Source organism: Perca flavescens, chromosome 6, assembly GCF_004354835.1.
Source record: "Perca flavescens isolate YP-PL-M2 chromosome 6, PFLA_1.0, whole genome shotgun sequence".
NCBI classification, from domain to species: domain Eukaryota; kingdom Metazoa; phylum Chordata; class Actinopteri; order Perciformes; family Percidae; genus Perca; species Perca flavescens.
Window position 1 is genome coordinate 12,262,635 of NC_041336.1, and position 12,706 is coordinate 12,275,340.

The 12,706-nt window shown below is 43.9% G+C and overlaps 3 protein-coding genes across 3 annotated transcripts; all 3 read right to left on the reverse strand.

Annotated features, from left to right (window-relative positions):
* Window positions 1-22: 22 nt before the first annotated feature.
* On the reverse strand, window positions 23-3,692 carry mgat1a (alpha-1,3-mannosyl-glycoprotein 2-beta-N-acetylglucosaminyltransferase a). Its single transcript, XM_028580479.1, has 3 exons — window positions 3,053-3,692; window positions 1,603-2,524; window positions 23-1,355 (listed from the first exon to the last, which is right to left on the reverse strand). Exons 2-3 carry the CDS (start codon window positions 2,224-2,226, stop codon window positions 657-659), a joined length of 1,323 nt encoding a protein of 440 aa, XP_028436280.1. The 5' UTR covers window positions 2,227-2,524; window positions 3,053-3,692; the 3' UTR covers window positions 23-656.
* A 1,044-nt stretch (window positions 3,693-4,736) lies between these two features.
* Window positions 4,737-8,468, reverse strand: LOC114557728 (uncharacterized). The gene is made up of 3 exons (XM_028581360.1): window positions 7,903-8,468; window positions 5,429-5,747; window positions 4,737-5,332 (listed from the first exon to the last, which is right to left on the reverse strand). The coding sequence occupies exons 1-3, from the start codon at window positions 8,283-8,285 to the stop codon at window positions 5,240-5,242; spliced, it is 795 nt and encodes a 264-aa protein (XP_028437161.1). The 5' UTR covers window positions 8,286-8,468; the 3' UTR covers window positions 4,737-5,239.
* Window positions 8,469-10,573: 2,105 nt separating this feature from the next.
* rnf183 (ring finger protein 183) lies at window positions 10,574-12,450 on the reverse strand. The gene is made up of 2 exons (XM_028581589.1): window positions 12,316-12,450; window positions 10,574-11,595 (listed from the first exon to the last, which is right to left on the reverse strand). The coding sequence occupies exon 2, from the start codon at window positions 11,530-11,532 to the stop codon at window positions 10,627-10,629; it is 906 nt and encodes a 301-aa protein (XP_028437390.1). The 5' UTR covers window positions 11,533-11,595; window positions 12,316-12,450; the 3' UTR covers window positions 10,574-10,626.
* Between the last annotated feature and the right edge of the window lie 256 nt (window positions 12,451-12,706).

Consider the following 12,706-nt stretch of genomic DNA (forward strand, 5'->3'; position numbering starts at 1 on the left):
GCTAAATGAATTAAGCAACTCATCAAAAAGCAAATCGTTTTTTTTAATGCCAAAAATATACAAACTCAGCTAGGTTACAAACCTGCAAGGTGTACTACATTGGAGAATCATTCAACAACATTATTTAAAATGTAAGCTGGAAGAACAGATTTTTTAATAGAAGGCAATGATAAAAAAAAAAGACCGATTATACTGCAGTTATGACCAGTCACCACAACCATAAGCAACCATACAACAGATTATAATTTTCATATTTATACCAGACATAAACAGTTCACATAGACTACCATTAATTGCAAATAATTTAAACAAAAGTGGCAAATTAGGTAATTGCATTGAATACATTAATGGATGTCATGTGCACAATTAGCAGAATATAAAAATAGATATCTGGTGAATTACAGCAGTCTTGTCTAACAAACTGTTCAGGCTGTATCCTACACTATAAGATTGTTTTGGAATAATGAAAAAGACCTGAGTAGCATTGGCACACCAGAAAGAGAGGCAATCCATTCAGCATTATTAAAGACTTATACTGTAGATCATCCACTCAAAGAGAAACTTTAAGCACATCGGTCTTTGGTCTGGAATGTTTTCCCCAACTGACAATCAGAGATTACAAAAAGGCTTATGCACATACACTTTCCTCTGGATGATCAGCTCCAGGTGGGATCATACTGGGTCCATCCTGGAGGAGGGGCCAAGTAGATTCTCTTTCCTCTTGAGATGAAGCTGACAACTCCTCTGTATCCTGTCCTTGGGACTCCAGACTTCAAGTCATCCATCACTCCCAGGTTTTTGGCCAGCACTTTGAAACTGTCTTTACTTGAGTATTGAAGGCGGAAGGGCCCAGTTCCTTTTAGCTGCCCCTGCTTAACATCTTCATATGTAACCACGGGAGCACTGTAAACTTCCTTCTCAAAATGTTCTCTGTACGTCTCCTCCTTCAAGTAACTCAGGTCTAACTTGGTGAAAGGCACAAATTCGGTATTCAGTTTAATGTATCGCAGGTACTTGTCATAAAACTGACCCAGACTCACTCCTTTCCGGCCAAAGGTTAAACTTCGTGAGATCTCTGGACGTATACAGGCACGGTTGCGCCGCTGCTCTGGCTGACGCATCCAGTCATCCCAGAATGAAGCGGGCCACTTGGGCTCCAGCTCCTCCCACAGCTCCTTAAGGAGCATCCACCCCAGACCTGGAAAGAAATCTGTCCTGTAGAGCAGCTCAGCCTTTCCTGGATCCACGTAGCCATCCCTGCCATTGTCATTCCAGGCCGACACGCACCACAGACTGGGGTCAGATTTCAGGAGTGGCAGCAACGCTTGAAAGTACTCAAAGAAGTCTGGCGCCACCTAGGGTAGGAGATGCATAATGTCATTTTAGTTTAACATAACTCCTGTCAACAAGTGAAATCAACCATTTTAAGGATAAAATAACAGCTGTGAAAATATCCATCATACGCAGTGTCTTATATTGATATAAATAATATATATAAAATAATGAACATTTAAATGTAACCATGGGCTTTTGAATATCATTAAAGACTTAAAAAAGCATGAACTGGACCAATTTGATGCCACTTATTGATGATATGTTTACCTCAAGGTCATCCTCTACAATCACAACGGAGGAATGAGAAAGGGTCTTGAACACTTGGTTAAGAGCCCAGCGGTAATGCCTGGAGATTTTGTAGTAACCCTGAAACTTCTTATGTTCTGGTCGCACAGCTATATCCGACAAGTCCGGCTGTTTCAGATGAACTACTTGATTTCCATAAGAACGAATCACCTCAGCAGTTTCGGCGTTTCCACAGTCCTGACTCACTATGATTGGGAAAAGCTCTGCTGAAGGACGGAGCTCCAGGAGTTTGTCCAAGCAGCGCCTCACGGTGACCCTGTTACAGGCGATTACCAGCACGGGAATGACAGGCTGACGTGGCACGACAACCTTCGGTCCGTTTCCGTTTGACGGCTCCCACAGTGACTGCAGATTCTTGATCTGCATCAGGATTTCTTTCTGCATTTCAAGCTCTGCCTCAAATGTGTCTGCCATTCGGAGCACATCTCCCATTATATCATTAGTGGGCCTTTCAGCCACTTCTCCGTGCTCTCTGCCCGGCTGGCTGGGTGATGGCCTGCCCCACAGCAGAAGCACCAGTATGGCATTCCAGGTGATAAACAGGAACGTACCACAAAGAATGAGAGAGCCTCTCTTGCAAAACATGGCCCAGAAATTAAAAGGCAGGAAGGTGGGTTCAGGAGGACAGGGTCTGAATTGAAAGATGTGTCCTTGTTACAGACAATAGGTATGGGATATGGAAAAGGCCTGTGTATCATCACAAGCACATAATCAGAGATCTGGAGTCGCACTTTGTTGGCTCCCTGGGAAGTTACTAAAGTTATAGGGACACAATACAGTGTCAATGACGGTGAAGATCGACGGAATATGATGAAGGACAGGACTCATCGTGGAGTAAAGTTGTGATTCTGACAGATCCTCAACTTTCAATATCCTCTTTAATCTGAAATAATAAGAACACAATAAGAATAGGATTTATTGCCAAAGTAAGTTTACACTTGCATGGAATTTGCGGTGTTTGGTGCATACAATACACATAGAAAATGAAACAAACAACAATATAATAATAGAGCAAAGTACCGCAACACTATAAGGACATACATTTCCAATAGAAGGGAACACAATGTACTTTCAGATAATACAGTTTGCAATAAAACTGACAACAAAATGGAAGTAACACGTGTGTAACAACATTGTTTAAAACATTCAAACAAGAAATCAGTTTATGCTAATGTCTACTTCGAAGGAAGTTGCTTAATGTGAACTGGAGTGATGATTCAGCCAATCCCTGATCGATTTTATTTTATCACCTGTGGCTGCCTCGTTAAATACACGCCATTTAGACAAGAAACACAACCATGAACACCGACTTTCTACCTCGCTGTCTTCCATAGTGCTCAGCAGACAGGTTATACCAGATACACTGTAAATACTGTAGCTTGAGGAGGAGCGTGTAGAAATTAGCCCTTACCTTTTGAGCGTGTCTGTTTCTTTGTGGCCATTTCTTCGATGACAAGCAGCAAAGTTAAACAACAGGGGCCGAGAGGACGGTTTGGAGCCGATGTGAAACTGTTCTTTTGTTAGTTTCTCGCCTATAAAAGCAACTTAACACCCCTTTAGTTTATCTGGTTTCTCACAAGACTGGAAGAGGAGGAGGAAAAGTAACACGACGACTTCCTGGGTAGCGAGCAGTCACGGGAAGTCCCGCCCCAACTGTCACCTTGAGAAATTACGCAACACTTTGACGTCCGAGCGGCTCTCAGTGGAGCTAATTAAGAAACGGCAGCGTTTGATGTCTTTGTAAACAGTTATTGTCTGCTTTCACACACTGTGGCGTCGGAATATGTTAATGAAGAGGTCCTATCTTATGTAACAGCATACATCTTCTGCTTGAGCTGCAGAGAAGTCAAATTGTGTGGTTTAGTGGAGAAATGTGGTTTTCATTATCTACACTGATGTCTCCCAGACAGCATATGCTGTTTGGGAGATTGTCATCAGTGTTTCCAGCGGTGTAAAGTAACCTAACTAATATAGGCTTACATTTACTCATGTACTGCAGGCCTACTTATGTACAATTTCCAGGTACTACTTGTAGCCTACTTAATTTGAGTATATCCATTTTATGATACTTCTACTCTACTACATTTCAGGGAAATATTGTACTTTATAGGCGGCCTATTTAATAGCAGTTACTACATTGCAGATTCAGATAATTAATACAGAATTAACTAGGCTAATGAATTATGATATATTATTATTATTAAGCCACCCTACATGTATAAAAGTAAGCCCACACCAATAAAGTGATGCACACAGAATGCATTGCTAATTAATCCAGTAATGATTGGTGTCAATACGTTTGTACTTTTGCTTAAGTAAGATTTGGAATGCATAACTTTTACTTGTAAAAGAGTATTTTTAAACTGTTGTAGGCTATTGCTACTTCGATTTGAGTAACATTTCTGAGTAGCCTCGATCTACTTCTTTCACCAGGTTATTTCAGCAGCAGTGGGGGACTGTAACCAAGTGGCATATACTGTAGCCTACTTAAAGGAAAAGCACTATTTTGGGGAAAATACTATTTGCTCTGTCCAAATGTGACAAAGCATGCCATCACTGTAAACTCACTCATTAACATATTATACCTCATTTGTTGAAAGAAGAAGTGTAAAGACATTTCATGGGGGTTTACGTGCCAAACTATTTCTTGGCTATAGAGCCACTTGCCAGGCAACCAGCAGAGTTACTTGTCCCAACTAGTTGGGCCTTAAATGGTGAATTGTAGAATTGTGTAGCACACATAGCCTATTACGTAAACAAATTAAATAAAACATGTTAATTAATGAGCTTTAGAGGTGCTGGTAGGTGGATCTTATCTTCGGACAGAGCCAGATGAGCTATAGCTGTTTGACCTTGTTTCCAGTCTTTATGCTAAGCTAAGCTAACGGCTGGCCAGTATAGCAGGATATTTAGTGGTGGAAGAAGCACTCAGATTGTTTAAGTAAAAGTAGTTATAACGCTGTGTGGAAATAAAAGGCATTGTTATACTTCTATTTTTACTAAAGTAAAAGATCTGAATTACTTCTTCTGACAGGACTTTCATACTTTACAGGACATTGTTAAAACAGCTGGAAGTGATCTTGGACATTTGTAGGGATCTATATTTTTTATCCAAATATATATTTCAGAGTGAAAAATCAAGCAAACATCTTCAAAACACAAGAGAAAATAATAAGTACAAATCTTTCAATTATTCCTCCACATTTAGTTTTTACTTAAACTTGAATTTCAATATTTCCATATTCTGAGAGGTAATATGCCTACTTTTACTCCAGTCCATGTTTGCAAAATAAGATTTTGTTCAGCTACAGGGTAACCTCGAAAATAAAATGCACTGCCATTATTTTACCTCTCCACCAGGAGGCCTAATGTACTAAACAATGCATATGAGTGATGTTTCTCAGGTATTTCTTGTCACAGAATGTCTTACTTTTCCTTAAAGCAAAAAACAAACTGCTCTAAAAACAACCAGTTGTTGTATCACTGGGTTAAAAAGTCCAAAGTCCAAATGTGCTTTGGGGCATTTTGAAAGCCAAGTAAAAGTCAATAAATAAGGTTAGATCACAGTGTGTATTTTTGGTGCTGAGGCTTTGGACTCTCAGTCAGGTCTGTCCTCTGGGATCATTTGTCCAGAGCCGGAGTTGTCCTTGGAGGAGGTGATGCCAGTGGGACTGTGGATTTGTCCATTGGCCTGAAAGAGCACGTATACAATGATATAGTAACTAATATAGTAGCATTATTGATTTGTTCTTATTTTAAAAGTACTACATAAAGTCTCCGCGCTCACCTGCAGGGCATTGCTTTTCATGTTTTGATGCTGTAGCGCATCATCAGGGCTGCTGCTGGACCTCCACAACACCGCCAGCTTCAAAAACATAAATTCTGACACCAGAGCAGTCAAAGACACGCAGCTACTCTTCAGGGTTGACCAGCCAGTTAACACGAAAGACGGTATTTGTCTTGCATTCTCCATCACACATGGAGACGTTATGAGAACGTTCAAAACTGGGAATTCACTCATTTCCTGAACAAATATTATTTTACAGATGTGTGTAGCATAACATGTTTTGTAATTAATCTTTCGAATTATTTGAGAGCACGTGTCTCGGCCGGGCACAGCCGTTGGCTCCCATCTCCAGCCCATGGGCTGTGGGAGGAACCGTTGGGGTCGGGTGCGATGCCACATGGGTGGCAGTGAAGGTCAGGGGCCTCGACGGACCAGACCCGGGCGGCAGGCGCTGGCTCTGGGGACGTGGGGCGTCACCTCTCTGGAAGGAGCCGGAACTGGTGCGGGAGGTGGAGGCGCACCGGTTAGATCTGGTGGGGCACCAACGCGTTTTCTGGAACCACACTCCAGGGGTTGGATGAGGGATATGCCCCCCTGCGGATTGCGAACTGTTGTTTTTTTCGGCCTTCTTGGAGACCTTGACTGGAGTCCTGCATGGGGCTCAGTGGGGGACTCCATTGTTCACAATGTATTAAACCAGAGTGGTTGTTTGTTGTTGGATTGAACACCATGTTGGATAGGGATCTTTTTGTACCTGGTACCAGAGCACCCTCAACAGGTCAATGATCATTTCATTTCGTTTCATCTGATCTGAGGCCGTATGGGACACTTTCGGGTGAAGAGAGGGGCAGAGCTGTCAACCGATCACCATCTGGTGGTGAGTTGGGTCAGGGGGTGGGGAAGACTCTTATATAAATTGGGAACGTCTTCCCACCAGTGCACGGTGCATCCCTTGTGGGCTGGGGGATTGAAAGTGGACAATGTTCAAAGTTTCCATTGCTGAAGCTGACGCCTGGTTTGACCGTGGTGGACACCAGTGGTCAGGGCGCTCAGTCCTTCGGGATATGCGAGGACTCCGCCGGTCAGACCGTGAAAGAGGCTGCACGGGCCGAGGTTTGAAGCAGGAAGGACTTTCGTCGGCACCAAAGGTTTCTGGAAAACTGTCAAGTACATAAGGATGGGACACCCCTCCACTGAGGAGGTAATAGGGCGGTGGTGGAGGGGAGCACTTTGAGGAACTCCTGAATCCGACTAATACGCCCTCTATGTTAGAGGCAGAGCTGGAGGATAACGGGGATTGTCGTCGATTTCCCAGGCGGAAGTCACTGATGTAGTCAAACAACTACACAGTGGCAAAGCCCGGGGATTGATGAGATCCGTCCAGAAATGCTCAAGGCTCTGGGTGTGGAGGGGTTGTCCTGGTTGACACGCCTCTTCAACAGAAGTCTGGCCAAAGGGTGGCAGACTGGGGTGGTGGTTCCTCTTTTTAAAAAGGGGGACCGATAATATCCAGCAAGAAAGGTTCGGCCGATAGTCGAACCTCGGGTTGAGGAGGAACAATTTTCAGGACTTTCTCTTCTTCTAGGATCCTGGAGGGAGCCTGCCCAACCGGTCTACATGTGTTTTAAACGGGTCCCCGGGAGATACTGTGGGAGGTGCTATCTCTAGCAGGGCCATCCAATCTCTGTATGACCAAAGTGAGAGCTGTGTCCGGGTTCTCGGTAGTAAGTCGGACTCGTTTCAGGTGAGGGTTGGCCTGGATTCCTGTTTGTAATATTTATGGACAGGATATCGAGGCGTAGTCCGGGTGGGGGGGGTTGCAGTTTGGTGGGCTGGGGATCTCATCGCTGCTCTTTGCAGATGATGTGGTTGGCATCTGCCTGCGACCTTCAGCACTCACTGGATGAACCGAGTGTGAAGCGGTTGGGATGAGGATCATATCGGAGGCCATGGTTCTCAGCAGGAAACCGATGGAATGCCTTCTCCAGGAGGGAATGAGTCCTTACCCCAAGTGAAGGAGTTCAAGTACCTTGGGGTTTTGTGGGTGTGTCTGAGCCAGAAGGCAAAGCTCTCGATCTACCGGTCAGTTTTCGTTCCTACCCTCACCTATGGGGGAAGGCTGGGGGGGTACAAGCGGCGAAATGGGTTTCCTCAGGAGGGTGGCTGGCGTCTCCCTTAGAGATAGGGTGAGAAGCTCAGTCATCCGTGAGGAGCTCGGAGTAGAGCCGCTTGCGTCGAAAGGAGCCAGTTGAGGTGGTTCGGGCATCTGGTAAGGAGCCTCCCTAAAATAGCTGGGAGGAGGCCTGGGGAAGACCCAGGACTAGGTGGAGGGATTAATCTCCAACCTGGCCTACTCGGGATTCGGAGCTGGTTAATGTTGCTCGGGGAAGTTTGGGGTCCCCTGCTGGATTTTATCCCTAGCGGGAACCCGGATAAGCGGACGAAGATGGATGGATGGATGGATGGACGTGTCTAATCCAGGCAGGTTAGAAGTCAGTCTGCTTGCCTGCTGACGCACCAACGCGTTTTGGACACCAGATGAGTGCATGTCCCCTGCGGATTGCGAACGTTTTGGGTGACACAATGTATTCATTTCATTGGAATCTTTTTCTCTCAACATTTTGACAACCACCCGGGGTGATTTATATACTCTTCCCACCAGTGCACGGTCTCCTTGGAGAGAAGGCTCCCACGCTGACGCCTGGTTTGACCGGGTGCGCTCAGCTGGCGAGCCGCCGGTCAGACCGAGGCTGTACGCCGAGGTGGCAGGCCGCTTCGTCGGCGGATTCCTGGTCCAGATATTTCCCCGACACCGGAGAACAGCAGACAAGGCAGAGGTGGAGGGTGTGGAAGCCATGGTGGTCGATAATATCCAGCAGAGGCAGCTTCCTTTTTCAGGACTTTCTCTTTCTAGATTCCTAATGTTAAACCTCTATCCAAGCACTCACATAACGAATGAAGGTTTATTTGCGTAAGGAGTGGATTAGAGGAGGGTGGTCTTTCTGCTCTGGTGGTGAACCCGACCATATTTGCCTCGATAGTCCGGGAGGGGGTCTCAGGTGGGTGTGTCTTTAGGCAACGGGGGGGGGGGGGTACACAAGTCAAGTACAACAAGTAGGCTCAAAACACAGTAGGTGTACTTGAGTAAATGTAGGAACATTCCAGCTTATAAAATATGATGCACCTGAATCCAGTACTTTTACTTGTAGGTCTTCCACAATATTTTATACTATGGGAAATATTGTATTATGATAATTATTACAATTAAACCAGTGGTTTCAACACAAAGCAGTGTCTGGTTGGGGCCTTTGGCTCTCACTTCTCAACTTCGAAAACTTTGAAGCAAATTGTCAATTCGGCATCAATTTTCGCAAGAATGCCTATATTTGAAATCTAAACAGTTTATTTATCGCCTAAAACGTTATCAGAAGTGAATTATGATTCAGATGTGCACGAGTTGTTAGCAGTTCCAACCGTTTGTACCTAAAAGTATGTAATTAAAACTAGCTGCACCTGGACCAGCTACATCAGTAAAAGGCTTCTTATGCATTGATGCATCAACGTTAACAATCTAATAATGAAACATATAATAATATATCAGTCACAGGCACCATTTTTCTGTGGAACAAGTACTTTTACTTAGTACAATAACGTATGATACTTGTACGAATGCAGCACTTTGAATGAAGTACTTTTATATCGTGGTATTGGTACGTTTACTTAAGTAAAGGATCTAAATTGTTGCTGATCATATGCTTTTTATGTCAAATCTTAATTTCCAAAGCAACTGTCAGATAAATGCTGTGGGAAAAAGTACAAGTAAAGTGGCATAAAATGGAAACACTGAAGTAAAGTGCAAGTACCTGAATATTGTTGCCTGTCTTTGGGGCAGGCATGCAAGTGTAATATGTTTACAGTCTTTGTCGGTTTTACAGACTGTTTACCAGTTATTGGAATATATAAGCACATTACTTTACCATACACTTTGCCAATGCAAAATGTATCCTGCTATTTATTTATAACTTGCTTTTAAAAGTGTCACTCAGGTGTAGCCAATAGCTAAAGGACTGCAGGAAAAACAGACTTAAATTTGACAAACAAATTTTTGCTTATGTCATTCCTGCAGTTTGTTGTTGACTGATTTGTTTGTCACATGTTTTGTAAGCTCCACACCAAAGAGTTGGATGGCATATTACATACTTCACTCATCTCATTGTCAAAACTGTAAACAGCTAACACCACTGAGTAAGTCAGAAACAATGCCATGAAGATAAAGACACTCATGCTGTCAAACAGGTTTGTCAGCCTAAGCAACCAAGAACAGCAGCTGAGTATACATTAAGAATTCGAACCACACTGTTAACTAGTCTGTTTACACCACAAGTGTGTAGAAGAAGACATGTAACAAATCTGTTTTTACTTGGATGCTGAAATTCGCTAACAAATCTGTTTTTACTTGGGACAAGTGTCATGAAAATGGACAGAAAACCCTCCACTATACTGTACACACAGAGAAGAAGAACAAAAAAAAATGTTTATAGGAATAAAGTTGTTACCATATATTTTGGAAATACTGAACCATATGCTTTCAGTCTCAAGAAAATGCTTTACTTATGAGGAATAAAATCCCTTCTTTAAGTGGAAAAAGAAAATACTTACTGTATATAGCCTGTAACTCATCTTTGGCTATTCATGAATTGTTCTATGAAGAAAAGTTGTAGGAGCTAGAAACCTTAAACTGCTTATGGAAATCAGCCTGTTGCAATTAAACCATACTCAAGTCTTTACAATTCAATGTTTAGTGCAATTCAACATTTACAGCTTATCGATCGTTATGGACACTTTAAAAAAAATATATATAGTAGGCTATATTTGGCTTTCACATTAATTACAAATAATTTTCAGAAAAGAGCAAAAAAAAAAAAAAAAAAAAACGTGCAGGTTTGCCCTGTTCTCCCTGTTTATTTCCCACGTGCAACTTTGAGTTGGTGTGTCCGTTTAAAAGAAATGTCGGTGCCCTTGTTTTCCTTCATTCCTTCGCTTCACTGAATTGGCCTGGCCTGAATGTGTTCCAGTGCTTAAGTTTTCCTTCACCAGTAGAACAAAAGCAGGCAAAATGATCACTGAGAATCAGAAGGAGTCATATTCTCTTTCTCCCCTTAAATCTCATCTTTACAGCCTGTCCACCCGTGACCCCTTCAGGGTCTTAATCCTGAACCCTGTGGTGATGTTGTTGTTGGTGGACTTCGTCCAATCACATTCGGTATGATCACAAAGGCCAGAATCCCCACCAGCATGAGTGCCACAGTGACGGTGATGATGGACCCCACCACGATGTAGTAGCACCGGTCCGAGCGGAACAACCTGCGCATGCGACCTCTGACCCTGTTTGGAGGCCTGCCTACGTTCACCACAGTGGTCGGGGCTATTCCCTGCTCCATGGTGTTCAAGTGGAGGTCACCACCTGCTGTCACCGGGCCACCGTGTCTCTTTTTAGGCAGGGTGAGGATGTGAGACCTGATCAGGCTGCTGGGAGGAGGGTTCTTTAGGAACAGTTTGCCCTTGCCACGCTGGAAGCGGATGGACAGTGCCCTCTGCATGTCTGCTGGGAGTTTGCTTATGATGTACTCATTGTTGCCCAGCCGGGGCAGGTCCTGGCCGTGGGGGAGCTCGGTCAGCTCACGGCATACGGGGCAGCACAGGGTCTTGAGCTCAGGAGAGGTCACGTTGATGCGAGCGAGGCACTCCAGACAGAAAGTGTGCCCGCACGCCAGCAGCTTTGGGGTCTTGAAGATGTTATCGTATGTGCAGAAACACACAGCGCACTCAGTGTCCTGCACATCATCTTCAGGGGGTTTCACCTTCCTCCGGGCCTCCTCACTCCTCCCCCGCTGCCTCCCCTCACCCTGGTACCTGCTGTCTCGTTCTCTCCTCCTGCCTCTTTCCCCCCTCTCCGAGTCGGTACTCCTCGACCTCCTCACTTTAGTAGGCCTAACCGTCTTCCACGTGTCGCCCTTGCTGTTGCTCTCTGTCTGGTTGAGTGTGGGTTTGACGTTGGGGGCCTGCCTGGCTCCATGGCTGTGTCTCTCCTCGTCATCGCTCATGTTGGAGGGATGATGTTAGAGGTAGAGTGCCGGCTGGAATCTAATTCTGTTTCCCAACTGGAGCTGTGGAAAATTAAAGCTGAGATAAGTTTACTGGCTCACAGAAATCAGCAGAACAGGAAACAGACTGCATTTACATAAACAGTCACCATTGCTGTTTCATGATGATGAAGCATTAATGCCCAATCTTTTGCTATCAATCTCTATTGCATTGAAATGCTACCTGTTGATTTTTTTCATTTCATTTATTCAACATGCATGCAGGGCTTTTGCCCTGATAATGAGTTGCTGTATTTGTTTAAAAGGCTTTCCTGCACAGAAACCATCAGAAAACATGAGAACTGCTAAATTGGGAGTGTTTTAAATAGATTTAAGTAAATGGGGATCTTTATGATCCTGCGGCCTTAGTGGGTTGAAACCTGTAAAATAAAACTAAGCAAATGGTCTGTGACGTGGCTTTATTGTTTTGAAATGTCATAGCAAACATTCCCTCATACCCGCTCATCTTACAAAGTCAGTCATTAACTCAGAGCTTTTACCCTGAAGGAGGCACACAATTGACATTTTAGCAGCCGATGTCCTTCACATTGTAGAAAAGCATTTTGATATTTGCAACAAGTTTAGGTTTAGTGACAAGTGTACCATTTTCTGTTCATAAAGGATTGAGAAGCTTTCAAACAAAGTAAGATTGCCGGTTAGGAGCAGCAGAGAAAAACTCTCCTATGACAAAGTACAAGAAATGAATTAACTTGACATTATTTCTATGCACACACACACACTGACCTGCTGAGGTAGATTGAATGTCGGATAACGTCGTCAGAGATGATCTCACAAGTGAAATAAATGTTTGGTGTGTCAGTATAGTAAAAATAAGCATCAACAAACTTAACAATTTAACTCTGGTCTCTCTGTTCTCCTCTTCGGTTTGTAGCTTTCCTGTCATTTCTTGTTTTCTAACTGTACCACAGCATTTCCTCCTGTGAACCCTCCTCCTCGTCGCTTCCTCCTCCTTTTTCTTTTCTCGTCAGACCAGTTGGACCAGCTGTAGTGAGCCAGTGTTTTTTTTATTGTCTCAGTGTGTTGCATGTGCATAAGCAGGTCAAAGCCTAGATAACCACACACATCAGAACCCATATACTACTGATATTCCAGCGTTCCTTTAAGGCAGCTCTGC

What these genes read in the sequence shown, in the direction of transcription:
- LOC114557728 (XM_028581360.1), bottom strand. Translation starts at nt 8,285, where the DNA reads ATGGCTTCCACACCCTCCACCTCTGCCTTGTCTGCTGTTCTCCGGTGT. An exon ending in ACTTCTAACCTGCCTGGATT is followed by an intron (nt 5,748 to 7,902) that starts AGACACGTCCAT and finishes TGTGCCCGGCCG; the next exon opens with AGACACGTGCTCTCAAATAA. An exon ending in TGAAAAGCAATGCCCTGCAG is followed by an intron (nt 5,333 to 5,428) that starts GTGAGCGCGGAG and finishes GTGCTCTTTCAG; the next exon opens with GCCAATGGACAAATCCACAG.
- mgat1a (XM_028580479.1), bottom strand. Translation starts at nt 2,226, where the DNA reads ATGTTTTGCAAGAGAGGCTCTCTCATTCTTTGTGGTACGTTCCTGTTT. An exon ending in TTGTAGAGGATGACCTTGAG is followed by an intron (nt 1,356 to 1,602) that starts GTAAACATATCA and finishes CTCCTACCCTAG; the next exon opens with GTGGCGCCAGACTTCTTTGA.
- rnf183 (XM_028581589.1), bottom strand. Translation starts at nt 11,532, where the DNA reads ATGAGCGATGACGAGGAGAGACACAGCCATGGAGCCAGGCAGGCCCCC.